The sequence below is a fragment of the Micropterus dolomieu genome, linkage group LG15 (assembly GCF_021292245.1).
Source record: "Micropterus dolomieu isolate WLL.071019.BEF.003 ecotype Adirondacks linkage group LG15, ASM2129224v1, whole genome shotgun sequence".
Classification (NCBI taxonomy): Eukaryota; Metazoa; Chordata; class Actinopteri; order Centrarchiformes; family Centrarchidae; genus Micropterus; species Micropterus dolomieu.
Genome location: NC_060164.1, coordinates 5,685,717 through 5,707,605, shown reverse-complemented (window position 1 = coordinate 5,707,605; position 21,889 = coordinate 5,685,717). Strand labels below are relative to the sequence as shown.

The following is a 21,889-nucleotide window of genomic DNA, read 5'->3' as shown; positions in this document are numbered from 1 at the left end:
CAGCTGAACACCCTGTTGGAAATAAACAGCAGTGAGGACATCATCAGTCAATTTCATTTGTCCTAAGAAACTATCCTGAGCCTGACTGATGAGTTAGCAGAAGTAATGTGCCCTCCCACAGCATCTCAGCTTTGCTACAGGATTGCACTGTGTTGAGATTTTATGCTACTGGAAGTTTTTGAATTATTAAAACTCTTTCCTTAATTTTCCCAGTAAACTGTTGAATTCCTCCCAAAGCCAAACATTTTCCACAGGAGTGAAAAGAGCAGAGTGATTTCAAGCACTTGCTCGGTCAGCCATGTTTTTAAGCTTGAAAAAAAGCCTTAATTAACACAGAATTCATAGAAATTTAGTCCCACTTATCAACACTCTAGTCAACAACTAGATAGCTTTGTGCATGTTTTTAGTTTTAGTTTAATTTACCCAGAATTCATTGCAAATCAGTCCTGCTTGTGATAATCAGCAACTAGACAGCTTTGTGCAATGGATTAATTTAGACCTCTCTCTTAAGTGTGACTGTCACTCTGATCTAAGCCTTAGTCAAAGTCTATCTTTGCGAAACTGGCCCCTGGTGATGACTCTGATGTTGAGATATTTCACAAGTTAAGTGCAATTTTTGACCTTCTGGTGGCGTTAGACGAAAAGTCACAGGATCACCAAAGTCATCAAGATTCATCATCTGGAGACCACAGATATCTGAACCAGATTTCCAACCAATAGTTGTCAAGACATTTCACTAAACAACGATAATGTCAACCTCATGATACTGGAGGAAAAACAAGATCACCAGAAGCAGTTGGCTTTCTGTACAAAATGTCATACCAATCCATCTAATAGTTAGTTAACATAGCTAATAGCTGTAAGTACACATTGCCAACTATAACTAGAGATATTTGACCAATTTGGTCATCCAACTGACAGAGTGATTAGAGCTAAGGTAATGATAACCTACACACCAGCTTGCATCATCTAGAAAGTAATTTGTATCTTATTCGGTAGGTATTTTTGAGGCAAACATGGTGTTCACTAAGAGCACTGAACCTCCTGTTTGTTGCTAATGAGAATAAAATTGCCCCAAATTGACTATTCAAGCCCAAAGACAACTACAAGTGTTTGTTGTGTTGCAATTCAGGAAATAATCATAGCCTCATCCTGTCAAAGTGTCAAATCCTTAAACTACGTTTTCAGCTCTGAAATGTTGTGCTGAGTGAACTTGCTGCTGCTCCGTGGCAGATGCATTTAGATGAACAAGCAGCTTTTGTTGCCTTTTTTTCTGGGGAGTGAGACATTTCTGCTTAACTCTGCATATGTGCCTCGCTCAAATGAGACTCTGTAAAAAGAAAAACCAAGACTGGATTTTAAAAGCTGCCTGTTAAATTGTACCCGATTAAAAGCGGCCCCTCGTGAGACGTGGGGAAAATGAGTCCAACATTTTGATAAAGGGGGAAACGCTGCAGTAGAGTATACTTGTTTGCCATTGTTGGTTTTGGCTGTTTGTTTTTCAGATATGTGACCAAAAGAGTACTGAGGGTCTGTTGTATTTACAAGTACAGTACAGATTGATACCAGCAAACACAGGCTCTCCATGACTACTGCATATTCCTCGGTTAGAGTACAAACATGCCAGTGCTCATCAGCCCTTGATCAAATAGTTTTGTGTTTATCTCACCAAAGGGGCACGGCTCACATTATCACTCACTTACTGTCAGCATGGGTATTTGACTGCACTGCAGTCACAGTTTGTGCCACTCATTGTAGTGTCACACACTGTAACCCTTACGTAAATATGATACTGTATACATTAAAAAATATATAATTACATTATACTGTATACAAATAGTGTTTGACCTCATTGAGCTGCCAGTCAGGGCTGCCACCAAGTGGTGGTTTGGAGGACTCATATCGGACTGGCTGGAAAAGATCTGAGCTTGAAAGTGGCAAATATTCAAATTGTTTAATTTGTATGCATACTGCAAGTAAGGCCACTGTATTGACACTCTTATAAAGAATACATCTTATTACTTCATGTGTACGGTTGTGCCCAGCCCCTGTGGGCCTTACAAGACCACACAAATTAATGAAAGCCAAGTCCAGAATGCCGCATATACATTTTCAAACATACGACAAAGAAGCCAAAAAACAAAGAAAACCTAGTGGAATAATTTTCTCAATCAGGCTTTTGGACTTTTATGTCTACGGCACAATGCATAAATCCCTAACAAAATGGATAATCACAATACTGGATAATTTTGAACAAATAAATTAAATACTTTTGCCTTTTATCCCAGGCTTTAAAGACAAAGTTAAACACATCACAGCCATTTTTTATCATCTGTACACCAGAATATTTCAGGGGTTTTTCAAAGAAAAAGGACCCTCTTAAATCAACAAATATATGCAACATAAAGTTAACTGTGACTCACTTTCTATTTCTTCCAAACTAGACAGCTCACATAATGTGTTTTCCTCGTGAATGTTTTTCAATCTGAATCTCAACTGTGCAACTAAAGATCTTTGCGATTTAGATGCAACCTGGTATTCATGGCCATACTTTAATATGCATATATGCTTATAATTTCGTTTTTCGTTTTGATAGGATACATTTTCAAACTATTTCTCCATGAATTTGCATAAAAGCTTGCTTTTAATGGATTTAACACTACAACACAGATGAATCCTGTCAATACAGAGCACATCAGCCTCCTACAGACAGATGATGAGTGGGGCAGCGCACTTTTATGTTATGTTAATATGTGATTTAGCATCTGTGATGGTAAAGTAAAACATGTTTGTATTCACCAAAACTCAACAACCAGATCTATAACAAGCTTGTAAAGATGTGAATATCATGTAACTCTCCTTGTGGTGCTCATCATCAGTTACAGTGGGGTGTGAGATGACCTCAGCTGGGCCAACATGATCATCTAAGATAGATCTCTCTTTACAAAACACTTTGATATATGACTGCTGCTCTTACCAGTGCAAACTCAGAGGTTCAGAGGAAAGAGCACAGTTTCATCTTCGACTGGTTGCACTGGCCTTGACATGCCATAACACTCCCCACACTACGAACTACACACTACACGGCATGTGTGTGTGTGTGTGTGTGTGTTTGTGTCTCACTTCTGCACACCCTGAGAGTCCTTGTCTAGAGACCTTGAGTGCTAAAAAGCATGGGGGCCTCTCTTCTGGGAGAGAAAAAGGGAGCAAAAAAAAAAAAAAACCCTGAACAGATAAGAAACGACGGCAGGAACGAGCCGTCCTGAACGTTTCCCCTCTTCCACGCTCTGCTTCTGACGTCTACAGCGGGTGCCAGATAGGAGATAATAACTGCAACAAGTTCACTGTTAACTAGAGTGATTCAGGCATAACAGACAATGAACTTTGCACGGGCATCCAAGCTATGTGTATCAGTGCGGTGTAGTATTTTTTCTCCAGAGGCATCAGTGTTATCCACAGGTGTGTCGCAATGGCTTGAAATCAAGAGGGGAGGATAAGTGCTGAGTGAGCGCAGACAACAGCAACTTTGTCTTTCTCAAACATCTTCAAGGTCCCTGTGGAGGGATAAATGGCCAAGAGGAGGTGTGTTCCCAGGAGAGACTCATCTGGAGCTTTGTGGGGTAAGTCCTCTTCACGCCTAATTAAATTAATACACTAATTCGTTTAACTTTGTTTTAAATTGTTGGAAACTAAGAAAATGTTGTCCAAACACTTTACTGGGGATTTTTTGGATAGAATATGCATTTTGTTTCATTTTCATATTTAACAGCAAAAGCCTGCTGCCTCAAGATGTCAGATAGTGAAAGAATATCTGAGTTACTACTTCTATCTGACCAGCTTTTCTCATCCCTGCCCTCCAGGCTCCAGCGTGCGGCGACAGGACAGCAGGGCTCTTTGCACTCGCTGTTCCTTTTTCCTATGCATATACCTCTTTCAGATGTAACTTTAAAGAGGCATAGGGCATGGGAAAATGGGGCTGCAGAGGTATTCCACCAGGCAGACAGCCATTTCATCATCCTCTCCGCATGACAGCTCAAAGCGCTTGCACACACACACACACACACACACACACACACCGGGCTCCAGCCTGCCTGGACTGTATAGAGGAAGACTGCAAAGCAATCCTGACACACTGACCACAGGTGATATTTGTGTCTCTGTGATTCGTTTTTTTGTAATATCATAACTCACATTTCATCATATTCATTCATGATGACATTGTGTGTGTGTGTGTGTGTGTGGAGTAATGTGTTATTGCATTTTTGCTACATTACTGTTCATTTATAACACCTGTTTGCCCCTGAGTCATTTGTTTGCTGTTGTTTCTGAATAAAGACGTCTTGGCATTAAATACTGGATTTGACATTTATGCATTCTGACTTTTGGGGTCTTTAAGCTGAATCACACAATAAAGATATTTAGCCAATTTTTATTTTCATTTTTTACTTACACCAAAACGACTTAGGGTGGTGATACACTAGGCAATTTTTTGGGCAACTCTGATGGGCAACAGTGCCCAAGAAATTGCCTCAGTATTGCTGCTTTAACCACATAAAACAAGACATATTTTTACATATTCTACCATTTTCTTCACCTTTTTGTTTGCTGCTAAAACGGCTGTTGTGATAAACTGCTGATTCTGCCCATATACTATCTGACATAATTATTTCTTTGACTCTTAATGAAAATATCAAAACTAAACAGAGGTGGAAGAAGAGTACTCAGATCCTTAAGTGAAAGTACAAACGTGATAAAAACACCCCATTACGAGTAAAAGTTCAAATTTGCATTGTATTACCAACAAAATGTACTCAAACCACCAAAAGTAGTCGTTCGGCAGGATAGTGGCCCCTGTGATGTTTTATTATATATGATATTATGATGCATAACTAGCATTTTATTGTTGTAGCTGCTCAAGGTGGAGCTTTACATACAGTTGTTTAGAATTTTGTGAAATATTTTTCACGGTGCCTCAAACTGTTATTTAAATGAAACTATCTGAGAAGTTTAAAGGGGAAACGTAACATTGCTTATGAGGCTCACAAGCCAAAAAGATTTGGAATCTCAGGTTTAATTTAATGTTCACGCAAAAGTTGAACCTGTAAAGTAGCCAGTGGCTTTATCTGTCACATAAGTGCAGTTGAGTTAAATGTACAATATTTTCCTCAGCGATGTAGTGGGTTAGAAGTATAAAATGGCATGAAATGGAAATAGTCAGTACAAGTACCTCAAGATTATACACAAAACTTAGTTAGTAAGTCTACTTAGTTACTTTCCACTATTGACGAAACTGGAGTTATTAAACTACCCTACTACCATATGTGACCTCTGTAAGTTTCATAACTGTACACAAACACTGATTGTTTTATTTTGTCCAACCCCAAAGGCTATTTCTACATTTAGAGCAGTTGAAATGACTTCCCTGAAAGTGATATACTGTAAGCCTAACTCCAGCACTCATCAGCTGATGTTGTAGATCTCATTTGCAGCTCTCTGTGGCTGAACTTGTAAACAGCTTTTGGCCTCTTCCCCCTGTCATCCAGCCTTGTCTCCAGTCTGTCTGCTGCCATCCAGCTGCAGCTTCAGTGAGACTGTTAGCACCTCCTCACCGAGCCACTCACCTGATTCAAAAGGATCAGTGAAACACACATTGTCATTCAAGTCACCAATGCTTTGCCCTCTCACAATGGATCATTTATTGATGCTCATGTTGCCATTAGTGCCAGGAACAATCCCAGTTAATGCTGCAGACTGAGGGCCTGGCACTGTCTGGTGGTTTGTATAGAGGGGTTGCATAAATGGATATATGGTCCAGTAAACCTTAAAATGAATAATGTTCTTCCCATTACAGTAGTTACTGATGCATGGAATTCTAATAGTCTCCTTTGATAATTTGGCCTCCTGGTGGGAGGTGTCAGTATATTTTTTTATTTCCTATATGTAGGGAGTAGGCCCCGCTGAATAACCTCCTTGGAATCAGGAATGTGGCTGCTAAACAGAAAACCTGCCGATTCAGATCACACAGCATATGTCAATGTCTGATGGAATCACTCCCCTCGCAGGTCTTTCCTATAATGAATCGCAAATCAAAGTGAACAAGGCACACTCGCTTCATGTCAGAATGACTCAATCAGCTACCTATTTAGCTGCTGCCAATGACTTCAACGTGAGGCAATATACACCTTGGGCAGACTGGAGGGCGCCATCACTCCGCGTCTCTCAAGTAAGTGCGAATTGTTCAATAGGGAGACAATAGAGCTCAATGGATCTCAATGATCTAGCAGTTACCTCCTCTTTGAAGTCCCTTTGAAGATGCAAATCTTCAAGGTGCAGAGAGCGCGATCACAGCCTGGAGCCATGGCACCGGACGCCAAAGGAAAATATTTGCCTGCAGATCATTCTTTTTATCTGTATCTGTGATACTCCAAACTGATCCCGATGCCTTTTGATGTTGTAACAAATAAGCGGAGAAGGTTGGTCACTCAGCTTGTCTGTGATCCTACGTGGCCGATGTGAAGTTTCTTTAATAAAGAAAAAGATGGGTATACAGAAGGTGTGAGAATAAAGCACAACATGGTTACATTAAGGAACATTTCCTGCACCATTTGTTCCTGTTGTTTCTATCTTTCAACAGCTGGCAACACGCTGGGTCTCCTGAGTTAGTCATAACTGTGATTATGTGGCCGTGCTATTCACCAAGAGCCGACTGCTACTTTTCATATTGGTAATATTGGAAAGATCAAATCATCCGTTTTTAAAAATGCAAATGTGTTCATTCAGTGGAAAACCTATCTTGTCTAAATAGTTTGCCTCTTTATATGTCATAACCAGCAATATAATTTTAGATGTTTAAATATGTATTTTTGTAATATACCACGGATATAATACTGGAGATAAATATTGTCAATATTCTAGGGGGACTTTGGATAGATATGGGCTACAATGACATGAAGAGTCAACTTGTACTGTTTTATTTGTGAAATAAAGCATAAAACATTGGAAACAAATACTTTTATTCTTTATTTATTTATACTTTATTATTTTAATCATATAAATACAAGTCGCTTCAATATACTGTAGTGCTTTGGACATATTAAAAGCGATTGTATTCATAATGTAACTTTTAAACCCCTCTTTTAGAGAGAACATTGGAAAACATATCTAGATTCTAGACAAAAGTTTTTTTGGGAATCGGCTTCTTGGATGTTCAGTAGAAACATGGAGGCATGATGACAGGGTGGGGGCGGTGCTGGTGCGGAGGAGCGGCCAGGGTCCAGAGCTGCTGCAGCTGCGGGTGGAAGCCGCTGCTGGCGGGGAGCTGTCCACTCAGGGCGGGGTGCTGAAACAGCAGAGCCGGCAGCAGAGCGGATGGGACCGACAGAAACTTAGGACGCAGATCCTGGACCTCCCGCTTCAGCTTCATCCTCCTGTTTTGAAACCACGTTTTCACCTGGGAAATATAAGGCAGCCATTTATTATTATTATTATATGCTCAGCTATGAATCATCACTACTTTACTATATTTAAGAACACGCACCAGGGTCCCCCACGTTATACTTGCTTTACATACCCACAGGCTAACTAATCAAAATCAGCTGTTGTTATTGTGACCTCTGAAATGTCACTGGAGGCCTCCAGACGCGCTGTAACAGCAAACCCACCTGAGTTTCGGTGAGGTTCAGCTTCTCAGCAATCTTCCTCCTCTGTACAGAGCCCAGGTATTTGTGCTTGCTGAAGGTATTCTCCAGTTTGCTGATTTGCTCGGAGGTGAACTTTGTCCTCATCCTTCGTTGCTGGGTGGCTTCCCCCTCGCTGTCATCTCCCACCTCGCTGTCAGTCCCCGAAGTGTATCCGCAACTGTCTGGAGAAAAGAACGGAGCATTTAAGTAATTTAGTCTAAATCAATGCCTACCCAAATTACTGTGTTCAGACAAAGTTTGTCAGTGAACTTACAGTTTGGCGAGTTCGGGGAGTAATGGCTTCTTGGTTCCTTTGTAAATTCCTCCCTTTCACTGTGAACTTTTGAATGACACGCAGCATTCTGACCCCGCACAGTCATCTCCTCGTAACAACTTCTGGAAAGCCATTCTACAGAGAGGTTTGCCATGTTGTGTTCACGCAGCAGTGTGTTTGTGTGTGTGCAGGTCTGTGTTGCTGCCCCTTGGGTGACTCTTGGCCGCTATATAGGAGGGTCACATCTTTATTTGCATATGCAAAGGGATCTCAACGGAACGATAGAAACTTGATGGTCGTTGTAATTGAGGTTAATAGAGGCTGGGCTGTGGTTTTTCTCACGTTCCTGGCTGGCTGGGATGATCTGGTGCCAGTAAGTCTGAGTATCAGTTACGTGGCATCTCAGATCTCTGCATAAAGTGACTCAGAGTTATATCCGCCACTGAAATTTCAGATGTGTAGCCGAATTGAAGACCGATTTCTATAAAACTAATGTCCTAATGTGCTAATGGCCATATACATTCTTAATGTTCCCTAAATGGTCAGATATCTGGGCCATATGTTGATGTTTTACAATACTGATAATTTCCACATTAAAAATATATTTTGCAATCAAAATGCTGTCAAATCTGTGATTGACTTTTGCAATTGCAGACAGAAGTCAGCTGTTTGAGCATCAGGCAACCTGGTGATGAAGCCTTTGTTATTATGGTGGGAGTGGGTGGGTCTGACTTTAGTCAGAACATATTGACAGAGAGTGAGAAAGTTCTGTTTGATCTTTGTTGACCTATCTGAATTAGTCATTTGCTGAAGGGCCTCAGGGCACCTTCCAACCCCATACATGACCCAAAGCTGAATAATGATTATATTGTGAGAAGTATTTTTACTGGAAATGTTAAAATAACGTCCCATCATCTAGAAGTAAGTTGTTAATAAGGGCCTGCAACTTGCACATTTATGAACTTTTATTTATCTTGAAGTTGTTGTGAAGTAAGTTTGCTAATTTCCAAATCTCATCACATAGCCTAATCAGGTTTTAACTGCAGGCCGGACTCCAGAGGTCTAAACCTGACAAAACCCCAGACTCTCCGGAGCCAGGCCACAGGCCTCCTGTGGTAAGTGTAAACTCATCAATGAGCAGCTTAATTGGGACTAATTGCTGACCATGATCTCCCCTGTTAGCTGGTGTTTGAAGTGCAGATATGGGGACAAACAACTCCTATAAAAGCAGAGCACATGGTTGGTCTTTATTGACAGGTAAGGGAAAACCCCCAACATCTGCATGATGCTCTCAGTGGAATCAGATATTTGTGGCATGGTTTTGTTATCTTTTTAACATGACAGTATGGACAATGCACAATCCTCAGTGATTTAATTTAGTATGCTTTGTTTATGTGGATTGGTTTGACTGGGCTTTGCTCCATGTCCCATATCAGCTTGATATAATGAGAATCAAAACAGGATATCCATACAATGAGCTGTGATAAGAACCTTTAACCTTAATAGACCAATCCCATCTTTATCAGTTCTTTCTTCCACCCCCCACCCCCCACTGAGATCAGGGAGGATGATCTATTCATGTTGAACTAACCCAGCAATAAATGTAATATCAGCTTTTCCCCATTTATTGGCACAAGGCCAGCATAGCTTAAATGTTGTTTGCAAAGCAAAGAAAATGCTGAGTCCAGTGATGCAGTATAGAATAAACTTTATTCAATGATAAATATACTTTTCTGTAAATTATATACAACTTTTAACAAATATAATAAAAATCATATCAAATAAAAATAACTTTGTATTGCACTTGTTTGGATTCTAAGTGTTTCAGTTGGAAAAGTCTCTAGTTGACAGTTCTTCAGTAGAAATGTCGGTTGAGGATCACGCCATGAGGAGGGTTGTAAGGAGGCATCTGCTGCTGGAGAACCAGCTGCGGGACGGGGAGCTGGTAAAAGGCCGGGCTGGTCGCCGGGTAGTGGGGTCGCTGTCCGGCCATGCTGTGGTACTGAACCGGGGGCAGAGGCTGGAACATCACCGGTGCGACTTGAGGAGAGAGGTAGTCCTGAACCTCACGTTTTAGCTTCATCCTCCTGTTCTGAAACCAGGTCCTCACCTGAGAGAAAGCAAAAATGAAGTTAGTTTCCAGATCAATGCAGATTGAGAGATTCTGTCAGTAAAATGTTACTGATATGTTTGCAATGGGACTCTCGTCTTACCTGAGTTTCGGTGAGGTTGAGCTTTTGTGCTGTCTTCACTCGCTCTCCAGCGTCCAGGTATTTGTGCTTGTTGAAGATCTTTTCCAGCTTGCTGATCTGCTCTGGAGTAAACTTTGTGCGCGCACGACGCTGAGGTCCGTCTTTCTCCAATTCGCTTCCCTCGTCCATGTAGTGACACTCAGAGGAAGCCGCTTCGCTCTCGTATCCGGAGGAATACCCGCTGATTTCTGAAACTTAAGAAATTAAAAATCTGGTTACAAACACTGCTTGTGTGTCAAGACTGAAGGACTGTAATGAATCAGGTTACAGTTTGTGGGCTACTTACTTGGTGAGGCGCAGCTTGTTGGATGAAAAGGTGAGCACAGGTTGGAGTCCTGGATCCCGCCGCTCTCCACTTGCTCCATGTGTTCAATGGGCTTTGATGCTTTGGGTTTTGGCTGCAGGTAACTCTTGCCATAAGTTGGCGGACATGGCTGCACCATGCAGGGAATATGAGGTCTGCAGGTAGGCGCAGTATCCGTGCCAGCTCCGTGGTCTTCAGTTGGCTCCGTGTTGTGATGGCTCTGGGCCAGCCAGTCCACAGAAAAGTATTTCACCATGTTCGCAGTGCTGATCAGTGACCTGTAAATCCAAGTGTCAGAGGGAGTGTGTGGTAGAAGCCCCTGTCCAGGGTCAGCTTTTATAGGGCCCTGGCCCTCGCTGCAATTTGCATATGTAGGGTCCCTTGTTAACGCCTGATCGATCCCGATGATTAGAGGTTAATGGCTCCTTATTGAAGTCTTTACATATCCTGTGAGTGTGTGAAGACCTGGCGCCGCTGAGTCTGTGAGAACCCTCCTGAGCTCATACATTTGTCCGCCCCTACTGAAACAAGGGGCCCTGCAGAAACCTCTGAGGTGTTGCTTTTACATAAGTAAATGATGTGAACACTTCTCCCTGGATATTGTGATGATGTTTCTGGATTAATATTACTTCTGCATTAACATATATGTTCCATTTTACTGTTGTATATGTTTAATGCAGTGCTCATTTGGGCTGTTGGGTAGGTTAATCCACACCAATGTATCATATTCTATAAGCTTATTATGCTGGGGTGGGTGGTAAATATTTAGCTCAACAAGTTGGAGAATTTACATTTCACCATTCAGTTTATTGGAAATCAAATTCAAAATCACCAAATTTGGAGATATGTGGACAGGAAGGATTTGAAAAAAAAAAAGTAATCTGAGTAACTACATCTGGCAGACAAATGTGGCCATAGGTCAATAAAAGACATTTAACAGTGACCAAATAGAAATAAGCATTTAAATGAACAAAACTGATTGTATGCGTAAAACAACTTTAGAGGTAGGCCTATTCATAAAGCATTTCTGCATCGAAGCCACTCAAACCCCAACAAATATCTCCAGCAGTCAAATGGGGAAACACAAGCGATCGTAGATGGTTTCTTATTGACATGTCTTTGGTACCCTGGTGAGCGCTGGCGCCAGCTACCCAAAAGCCAGCGTTTGGCACAGGCGCTTCAAACATTACGGATCAAAGGTATTACAGTAGCAACACAATTACGGTCGATTGTCGGCCCGTTCAAATGTAAATATGCTAAAACAAGCTGTAAGGCAGCTGGGAAAACCCTGTGAGCGCAAACAAGTCCATAGAAACATGAGGTAGTCCTTAAACTGACCGCGTCAAATGCCAAAGGCTACAAAAGCCCAGTTTAAATCAGTAAAATCACTATTAACTCACTTAGATTATCCAAAGGCAAACTAGGAATATATGCTTTTCATTAAATGCTCAGTCTTCCACTATTTGTAATGGCTGACAGTATCACATCACGTCTATGTGCCAAATAAACCGAGAGACATCTTTCCACGCACCGCCTGACCTGAGGGATTTGGGGACCCTCAATTGAGAGATCTCTGCATGTAGCGGCTTAGGAACAATGCCACTAAACTGATCGTTTAGTTATATGACAAAGCAGATAAGACGCTGGGCCTAGTTGTCTCCTTTATCGGTGATCTGTCGCTGTGGAGACAGGAGTCCCTTCAGCATGTTGAGACTCTTTATCTCTGAAGCTTTGAAGATGCGCCCTGATCCCGTTAGATAACAATAAAAAACGCCCGGGACGTCGCCTTCACACTGCGCCTATTTCCTCAGCCCTGCCGGCATGGTGCTCTGTCCAAGAGGAGAAGCTAGAAGAAGGGACTGTATTCTAATTTTCACTGAAACACTAGAGCCTGGACAGGACAAATAATGCAAAAGGTACTTTGTTCTGTGCTGTTAGGAAATGGCACAATAATCCTGCATCTACTCACATAGTAAATCAAATCAACACACGCACACACACAGGAATGTTTTTATTGGAGCCTTTTAAGGTTATTCATGGCAATATTTACTGTCCACAATAAGTCAGCTCTTTACTTCAGTAAAAGTATAGCAAACTGTAGAAATACATTTTTTGTATAATATTGTCTGTTTTATTTTGTGTCCTAATTAAAGTAATTATTATTTTAACATTAGCTGTCAGATAAATATAGTGGAGTAGATAATATTTCCCATGTAGTGAAATAGAAGTATAAAGTAGCATTCTGCAAGCGCAAGTAGCTAAAGTAGTAGTGAAGTGCAAGTAGCTCAAAATTGTGCAGAAGTACAGTACTTGAGTAAATGTGGATAGTTAGAATTCACCACTGCTCTGAGTATCTTGTTTATGATTTTGAACTGATGATATGTTTCAGAAAACCTCAGAGATGGATTGAGCTGCTCTATATCTGTGATTGGAGTTACCAGTACTGTTCAGGCAGCACTAAATAACAAATACTTATATTTTGATTTTTCTCAGTTTGTTCACAAGAGGTCTGATTGACCCTGAACATACGTATGACAAAATGCTGTACATTAGCATAGTAGATTTAGTCCTCTTCATCAAATGGGTAAGCCCAGTTTGGGAAAAGGGAAGGGTTACCACTTTTCTACATATTGGATTTTAATAAGGTCAGAAGAAAGTATTTAGAGATAAAAAAAAAATGTCCTTGTGCCAGGTTTTGTATCCATGTAGCCATTACAGCACAGCAAATCCTCCAGTGATAATTAAGAGGAGGAAATGCCAGAGAGCACACACTATGAAGTCATTACCATACACTTTAAATCCTTATAGGAGAAGAGGAAGACCAGCATCAGCTCCTCCCACCACATTCCCTGGCAGATGGAACAGGGCTGTAACCTGCCACAGAGACATTCCATCACAGATATTGTCTGACAATAATACGCTTGGGCAAGACAGGGCTTATAAAATCTCATTTATTTGGCTAAATTAAGCAAATCTTCATAGCACGTCACATTCCATCTCCACGGTGCGTTTCACGGCAGAAGACCATGGAAGAGAGGGAGCGGGCAGGAAAATAGAAAATAGACACTGACTGAACATCGTTCCTCAAATAACATTTTTCACACTGACATCTCATTACGTTCTATCACTTGCTCTGTAATGGTAAGGTATTGTCATGACAGTCAGCCTAGCTTTTGCCCTTCACGACACACTATAATAAATGCAATAATTTCACATTGTGCTGTTTACATGGGATTGATATTAGATATTAATTTACCAATCTAGTCATATAAATCTAATTTGGTATACTCCTAATTTGTAAACAAACAGAGACTACTTGTTGCATGTTAAGCCAAATATATGATCAATAAACGGTTCAATGAATGGAACACAATCTGTATTATTCAATCTAATTTCCTACAAGTCAAACACATTTCAATGACATCAAATAGATTGTATTTGAATGTCTGACATGGCTGGATTGTCCTGCAAGGGGACCTGGGGTAAAACTTAGCTGTTGGGCCTCTATTTACCTCCTTCTCCTTTCTGAGTAATGTGCACAGCATTACTCCGCTGGAATGTCACATGTTCCCAGGTTTGCTGCGTGGTGATAACATCAAATGTAATAAAATTTAGGAATATGGACCTCGCAAGCACAGTATCATATGAAATAATGAAGGCCTTAAAACTAGATCTTTTGCCCTTCTTTAAGACAGGGCCACAAGAGGCCAGTATTCTCTACCAGAACTGGATGTGGGATGGTTAACAGCTTCGAAATCTGAAGGGGCTGTAACTTTTTCTGCAAGTTTTTGATGCTGCTGGCATGGACAAAAAAACAGGATTCCACCCAAAGGCCCTCATCATGTCAGCTGATATTGTGCTTTAGTGGTGCATATTCCCAAACAAGGTTACAATTGATCACATTACCACATTGCTACACAGTGAACCTGTGGCTTTTGGGGGCTCCCGGGGGTCTCGGGCTCTGGTGCAATTGCCCACTTTTCCATGTTGGTAATCCAGCCTTGACATGCATCTACATTGCTGCCATGTTCAGTCCACGTATGATTGTTTATAGGCTATAAAAGCTAAGTTCACAAATAATGCTGAAAAGCGCAGCCTGTGAGCTGAGGAAGAATCGTTTCAAATTACAAACATTGCTCATCACTTCTCTTTGTGAAAGCTAATATCAAAACCAAAGAGATCTGTGAAAGAAACCAGTGTGATCAACAGCTATATCTGTGTAATCTTAAGGGTATGAGTATAATTAAAGCTTATCTGGGAGTCTAGTCTAAACTGATATTAGGGACTTAAGTTAAGGGACCTTTGACAAATAGTGAACATACAACAGCAAAATAAGTTCTCCAGCCCACAAGGCTCAGCTGTCAGGACAACAGAGGCATCTGAGGGTCGTGGCTTAGGCCTGGATTCTTAGTCTGGGCTTGGACATGAGGTGTCAACCTGGTGGTGGTGTCTGGCTCTGGACAGAGAGATGTGACCAGGGCAGGGCTCACTGGAAAGTGGCCTTAACCCTCCTCAGCGTGTCCTGGATCCTCCGCGTTTGTCGCTCGCTGGACTGCTGGAAGTTGGCGTCGTTGTCGGCGGCCAAGAGGTGTATGTCAGAGGTGGCGAGCCGGGCGATGCGGCGCCGGAGGTAGGCCTGCAGGTCCCGGTCGGGGCTGTAGGGGTATACAGCCTCCTGGAAGGCATGTACCTGACTCACAACCTTTGCTATGCTCCTTGAGCCAAGGACGAATGGATGAGAGGACGGAGCAACATGAAATGGGAAAACACAACAAAAGGAAAAGTGAAAACATCAAAGGAATTTATATCTAGGTGCATATCATACCAGAGCTTTCTTCCTAGCAGCATCATCAGCTCTGTCTGTGACCTGATTTGGAGAGAGCGGGGATAACCCTGGGTCCACAGTAACCAGCTGTGTCTCTGCCTTTCCCTGCTAGATCTCCTGACCCCAGCATCTGGCTATAGCCGGTCACCGCTCAGCATCTGGCAAGAAATCCTCTTTTCCAATCAACCCCATCCCACGGGCGCCATCTGGTGCAACACTGGCACCCCTACCAACAACCCAAATTCAACAGCTGCGCCATTACCATCCAACCGCCACTTGCTGTGACCTCAGCATCTGGTCAGCCATATTGGAGTGAAGGAGAAGGACACTGGAAAATGCATCCTTATAGAGAGTTGGCCGACTTTGTCATAGATGGATACTTGGGATATGGGGTTAGAGCTAATTCTGAGCTAATGACACTAACTGTTAATATTTTGTGTCACTGCAAGGATAGGTATCAGGCTAATTTCACTGGCTGTTTGCACATGTCATGGATATCCCACCTTTAACAAAGTAAAATTAGTGCAAAATCCAACATGCAGTAAAACAATGGTTGTACTATTAGATGAAGAGAGGGGAATGGGAACTTCCCATCATGGATTTTATTTTGAGAGGCCCAGCGCATCTATCCGCTTTATGTTTCTCAGCAATAAGGAAGTGCTCCGCAGAGACGTTTTCTCTTTAAACTTCCTGTCTGCGTTCTGGCAACAGCCACAGTCACAACATAATGTAGAGCGATGAAGACCCCCACATCTGGAACTCACATGAGGAACTTTCTTTCCCGGTAGTTTTATATATATGTTATTTTTTTTTTTTTCCCAATAGAGATTGGAAGTTATGAGACAAAACCAGAAACATTGGTCTGCCACATAAGGTCAATAGCAGCTTGTTAAAAATCTAAAAATCCCCTCACCTGAGCTTGGTCCACTTGTACACTCCAGTAGTGAGTTTGAAGGCTCCGATCTCCAGCTGTTGCACGTGCATGGCCAGGATGTGCACTGATGGCAGGGTGGGCCTCCTCCTCGTGTGTTCTCCCCCCATCAGACACAGGTCGTCACTCTTCAGAAACACCTGAGGAAAGAGCAATTTATCCACAAAGTTTTTACTTAATAGAAAAAGTACAAAATTTCCAATTAAGCCAAATTTTCAGGTGCTTGGCGCAGTAATAAATACATCCAATGTAGTATTGTAATAGAGGGTTTTCAACATATTTAACCTCTACATTTCAAAGCCAAATTATTCTACAAGTTTCTCTTAATTACAGCTAAATAGATGGTAAGAGAGTGATGCATAATATTTGATGCTTCAGGTTCTTTTGAGGGTAACTTTCAGAAGCACAGCCGGCTGTAAGCCCACAGCACACAGGCGAGTTGCTTGAAGCTGTTTTTCTATTGATTTGTTTGCCCTGCAGCCCAGTTTCACAATATGTGGCGTAGCCTTCAGTTACAAACAACATACGTGTGTGCTTGCTCAAACACACCTACACACACACACCTGCACGGCTCGTAGCTCCTCCAGGATCTCACACACCTTGGAAGACAGATGTTTCCAAGCCTGTTGGCAAGAGAGGAGGAAGTTTTATTTAGTAGCTCCAAAATGAACACGAATTATACCCTGGTTTCAACATAACACAGGAGTCAGTGACTACAACCTACCTTCTGAAGGAAATATGGAAATTTCTTATATTTTCTTAACACTGGTGTCTTGTAATTGTGACTTTTCACAGGCCACAGTCCTCCTCACTGCACTCACACTCTCTACATCCTAGTCAAATGCATTCATGCTAATTTCTCATTCGTGAAACTAATTAAAACCAAGCAATTTTATCAAAGCTGAAGAAAACATTTAGCTTGAGGGCAGCTGACTTATTGCAAAAACTCAGAATTTGTATGAGGAGTAATTTATGAAAAGCAGTCTTACTGGTAATTGCCTGACAATCATGTTCTCCAGCCCTCCGAGGACCTGCATGGCTGTGGCAAAGTTCCTTGATTCGTAGCAGTGTTTTCCTATCCACAGATACTTGGTCAGCAAAGCAACTTGTGTCTGCAATAGAGGAGAGCTTGAAAATGCTTAATAAGGCCAAATGCAAAATCCTGGTAGGTTTTTACAGTGGTATGCTTTTATTGGGACTACAGGAGGCTGCATTATGAAGCCTGTCCAAACACTCTGAACAGGTTATAATGTTTTTGCATTCCATCTGCAATGTTGAATGGGTGTTGCAGTTTAAGTTGAAACAATGAAAGCATTTGAAGCATCTTTATAAAAACCCAAAAGCCTCTGAAATCACTTGTAATTGTTGAACGTTCGAGTTCAAGGCTTGTAAGCAGTTGCATTGTCAGTTGGAGTGTGAAAGATGACAGTAGAAATTTAAACTGAAGCTGAAGCACCAGAGAGTCTAAGTACATCGTAATTTGTGTCAGCACCAGCTGCCATGTCGGTATGAAAGATATCAAAATCTGAATGGATGCGCAGACGTACTGTACCAACGGAGCATTTTAAAGTTTGAATGGAGTGTCTGTGTGAATGTACGAGGAAGTAGCTGAGGGGATGAAATGTGTCAATAATATTATTATTAATATTATTATTTTGTTTATTACTGTTTCAGGTTTTAGACCCATATGTACTTAGCCTAACTGTCTATAAACCATTCAACCACTAAAGAGACTAAAGAAACAACTGAAAGCACATATGGGGAAATTCTCTGACTGACATGAGAGTCCATGTCCGATGAGAAATCAAAGCACAGGCTGTGACAGTAATGGCTGCCTTTTCCCCCAGATGACCCTGTTACTTTCATGAGATATGTCTCCTCTCACCTTGACAGAGTCACAGATGACTATTTCAGCAGAGATCCAGTTAGTGACACTGTCAGCATATGTCAGCAGCTGCTGGAGGTGGCTGTCTGATGGTGTCCCCTCACATACAGGCAGACTGCTGCCCCCTGCTGGCGGGATATGATGAGACACATTCCTGGGGGGGGGTATACCAGAAATAATTACTCAAGCAATAAAAATGTATTTGACAATAGATTTATTGTTTTAGTATTTTATCAAGAAAAAATGCCATAATACCATTATACTATTTGTTAATTCATTGGGTAAGTTTATTAGACTTAATTTTAAAGCACAGTAGGCTCAGTTTGCATGCTTCTTTCTTCACAAGGAGTATTAATTATTGTTAAATGTTAAAAAGACATATTTATTGGGATTTCCATGAAACTTGTATTTACAGTGTCATCTAGATTTGTTAAAAAACCTGAAAGGGCGTCAAAAATGTTTTTCGATGGCCAGATTTGGACCATCATCAGTTAGTGGAGAAACAGAGTACAGAAGCTTCCATTTCCAAATTTATTTTTGGAGGAATGATGTTCATCTCTCTAGTAGCCAAGTAGCACTGAAGCTGTGCTGGAAGCTCATGGTCAATGCCTTCAAGGGCGTCACATTGTGTTGAAAAGTGGTGGGGACATAAGGGCGCAGATTAGGGGCCTGATGATACATTAGGGTCATGAGATGTGACAATGCACGAGAACAAGACAAGAAGATTTTTTGCACTATTTAGATTAAATATGAGGGAAAACTATATTTGATTGCATGTTTTCTTATTGTGCAAATAAACCTTTCCCATAGAATTTTGATTTGTTAGTTTCTTCTTGGTGCTATTTTTTGGTACATTTGAAATAAATGCTTTCAAAAAGTAATGGGGACCAAATCAGCCATTTCAAAATGTGGTGGGGACATGTCCCCTGGATCCCCAGTATAAATGACACTAGTCTCATTAATAAACCTTTGGTTGTCACCTATTTGTATTTAAAGTAAGTTAATCTTGTGTAAAGCTGAATCATTGTACTCACTTGTTTGGGGTTGAGACTTTGTCCCTGACTCCTTTTATTCTGGAGTTGAGAAAATGAACTGGATGACATCCTTGGAACATTTCCTGCATTACAAAATGTATAACTTCAATATTAGATCAGGGGTTGACTGAATCAGTCTTACCATGCATACATAAAGGCATGTCTCCATCTAGTGGTAAAAAGAGACAACAACAACTTCAGCGCAAAGTCAGGGAGTGCACTGTGCAGTTTGTGCGTGTACCTGCTGCAGGAGGGTGAGCTGTTGGGCTATGTGCTGCGCGCTGAATTCATTCTGGCTGAAGGGGAGTCGCTCTTCACTGTGCAGGCAGACGTTGGAGAGGTCATCCACCAGGGAGCCATAGCAAGGCATAGGCAGGGCTGTGGCAATAGAGAAGACCTTCTCTTTAGGCAGGGATGCAGAGGGCTCCACTACTCGCGAGAATCTCCACTGAAGGGTTGAGAAAGACAGTTGACAAGAGAGGATAAATGCTCTGAATGATGTCATTATTAACTGACAACACAGTAGTAGGGGAAGGGATGCTGTTCTATATTGCATGCAGGGTGCTATTGCTTGTAAACAGCAGAGAGACATTTTATATTTATAATACAGTTTACGTATCACCAGAAAGACAGGCTGCAACAGATCTTCTTTACATAAAAAGTTTTTCCCTCATTAAATTTAGATCAAGATTGGATTATGGACTGAAAGTGTTTGAACGTTTATTATCAAATAAAAGCTCAGTCCAGAAAATCTTGGCATAAACCTGGTGGTACTAAACTGCAAATTCAATTCAGTTTTGATTTTATTGTAGCTGATCACTAAGGAAAACCTTAAGATCGGGAAGGACTGAGTTACCATTTTTTTTGGACAAAATCCAAACAAAGCCTAGCTTGACCATATTATACTGACCTTTCTCCCAAGATCCTCAGTAGATGAATGCAGACACACAGAATCATCATCTTCCTCAAAGCTGATCAGGCTTCCTCCTCTTTGGCTCCAAGTCGTACATGCAGGGCTGTGGAGAGCAGCAAGAATGACCTCCCCTCTGCTGTCTACAGGAATCACCTGTGGGAAAATAAGGAAATTACAGAATGTAGACATTTTATAAGGAGATAAAAAAAAAGGTGACATGAAGCAATTTACACAGTTAAAAAGCTTAAACTGCATCTTATCACAAAAAAAAAAAATCACTTATAATTGATGCCTTTTGCTATTCTCTGTCATATAATAAGACACTGCACTGGTGAGTTGTATGCTTCATGAAAGACAACTACTTATGCCGCTCTAACCACCCAGTTTCCGATGGTCCTTTCACCTGTAAAATATGTTAACACACAAGAAGTTTGATGCTTCAAACAGCAGAAAAATAACTAACAGAAGATGAAGTGTGTTGGTAGCATGAGCAGAAACAGCTACCTTCAGGCCATTTGACTGACAAGTCATCTCTGTAGAGCAACATGTATGTTTATGTGGTCACCTCAGTATTAAGGAAGTTTTCTAACGTATCTACAAGGCTGGACTTCGGTGTGAAGTCGACGTGTCTACAGTCTCTTATCCAGAAGCGGAGCAAGTCCAAACTGCGATGGAAGATCTTTTCACTGTCCCCGGACATGTCTGGACCTTGCCTAGCATGGAAAACAAATTATATCATTATACAATCAAGATGTTTCATACTGTGTGCTATAGTGCATTATGATTTGCAGTTTACAGGAGAGGCCGGACTGGAGCTTTTCTTGGTATACTGTGCTGTAGATAGCTGTTTCTCTATGCAATCATGAGCTTCTAGATATATAATACCTTGCAGCGCTGATGAATTTATCCATTATGAACTGCAGTAACTCCTCTGGAGTGCAGAGGAAACGATAGGTGTACAGGAACTGCTGGGTGTAACCCTCCACGGCAGCGTTTCTAGGTTGAAAAGGAACAGAGTGACACTGAATGGTTCAGAAACCAACACAGAATATTTAACACTGTTCATTAAAATGTATCATTTTACGTTCTACTGCAAATTAAGGAATTAGTAACCCATGGCAACACATGATTTTTATGACTTTGTGTGTGTATGTGTGTGTGTGTGTTTGAGGGTGTGGGTGTGTGGATGTGTGGGTGGATGGGTGTTTGTTGAACAAAGTTCTATGCTTCGCAATGATATATTGATACATATATAGATAGATATAGATATACAGATATATCACAGTGACAATGCTAACATGCTATATACATACATATCTACTCACAATGACAATGCTAACATGCTATATACATACATATCTACTCACAGTGACAATGCTAACATGCTATATACATACATATCTACTCACAGTGACAATGCTAACATGCTATATACATACATATCTACTCACAGTGACAATGCTAACATGCTGCCGGAATAATGTCTACTATGTTCACCATCTTAGGATAGCATGTTAGCATGCTAACATTTGTTACAACTGAGACTGATGGGAATGGGAATGTTATTATGCCATGCAGGTATTTGGTCATAAAACAAATGTTGAACAAAGTTAAATAATGATGAGCTGGTGGCGGTAGATTAAACGTCAAGGGATTACCAAAGTCTGTATGATTCAGCTGTCTCCATCAAGTAGTTGTTGAGATACTTCACAGATACCAGCAATATACTGCTGTGAAACTAGCTGTAATGAAACTCCTTATTTTAGAAAAAAAAAACACTGTTCATCAAGAA

General features: G+C 41.1%; 3 protein-coding genes and 2 long non-coding RNA genes across 6 annotated transcripts in view; 1 reads left to right on the top strand and 4 right to left on the bottom strand.

The window, feature by feature from the left end:
• The window catches only part of btaf1 (BTAF1 RNA polymerase II, B-TFIID transcription factor-associated), a gene marked incomplete at its 5' end in the record, with an annotated part of 442,252 nt that overhangs the window by 261,084 nt on the left and 159,279 nt on the right, over nucleotides 1-21,889 (bottom strand).
• Nucleotides 2,539-6,575, bottom strand: LOC123983759. Its single transcript, XR_006828275.1, has 2 exons — nucleotides 6,289-6,575; nucleotides 2,539-5,621 (listed from the first exon to the last, which is right to left on the bottom strand). It is a non-coding gene; the product is annotated as an uncharacterized LOC123983759 (long non-coding RNA).
• LOC123983757 lies at nucleotides 3,268-4,351 on the top strand. The gene is made up of 2 exons (XR_006828273.1): nucleotides 3,268-3,620; nucleotides 3,861-4,351. It is a non-coding gene; the product is annotated as an uncharacterized LOC123983757 (long non-coding RNA).
• Nucleotides 9,747-11,213, bottom strand: LOC123983756 (homeobox protein vent1-like). Its single transcript, XM_046070079.1, has 3 exons — nucleotides 10,492-11,213; nucleotides 10,167-10,399; nucleotides 9,747-10,063 (listed from the first exon to the last, which is right to left on the bottom strand). The coding sequence occupies exons 1-3, from the start codon at nucleotides 10,763-10,765 to the stop codon at nucleotides 9,809-9,811; spliced, it is 762 nt and encodes a 253-aa protein (XP_045926035.1). The 5' UTR covers nucleotides 10,766-11,213; the 3' UTR covers nucleotides 9,747-9,808.
• LOC123983747 (kinase non-catalytic C-lobe domain-containing protein 1) overlaps nucleotides 13,449-21,889 on the bottom strand; it is a 34,385-nt gene continuing 25,944 nt past the window's right edge. For both annotated transcript variants that reach the window (XM_046070060.1, XM_046070061.1), the window contains 10 exons: nucleotides 20,983-21,093; nucleotides 20,663-20,810; nucleotides 20,095-20,250; nucleotides 19,426-19,632; nucleotides 19,185-19,267; nucleotides 18,151-18,304; nucleotides 17,255-17,377; nucleotides 16,829-16,888; nucleotides 16,248-16,405; nucleotides 13,449-15,224 (listed from right to left, as the gene is read on the bottom strand). In XM_046070060.1, coding sequence (XP_045926016.1) covers nucleotides 14,996-15,224; nucleotides 16,248-16,405; nucleotides 16,829-16,888; nucleotides 17,255-17,377; nucleotides 18,151-18,304; nucleotides 19,185-19,267; nucleotides 19,426-19,632; nucleotides 20,095-20,250; nucleotides 20,663-20,810; nucleotides 20,983-21,093 — 1,429 coding nt within the window. In that variant the 3' untranslated portion in view covers nucleotides 13,449-14,995. The remainder of the gene's footprint in view (nucleotides 15,225-16,247; nucleotides 16,406-16,828; nucleotides 16,889-17,254; nucleotides 17,378-18,150; nucleotides 18,305-19,184; nucleotides 19,268-19,425; nucleotides 19,633-20,094; nucleotides 20,251-20,662; nucleotides 20,811-20,982; nucleotides 21,094-21,889) is intronic.

Coding starts and splice junctions, on each gene's coding strand:
- LOC123983756 (XM_046070079.1), bottom strand. CDS start 10,765: ATGGTGAAATACTTTTCTGTGGACTGGCTGGCCCAGAGCCATCACAAC. Junction 10,400..10,491: donor AACAAGCTGCGCCTCACCAA/GTAAGTAGCCCA, acceptor TAATTTCTTAAG/TTTCAGAAATCAGCGGGTAT. Junction 10,064..10,166: donor TCAACCTCACCGAAACTCAG/GTAAGACGAGAG, acceptor GCTTTCTCTCAG/GTGAGGACCTGGTTTCAGAA.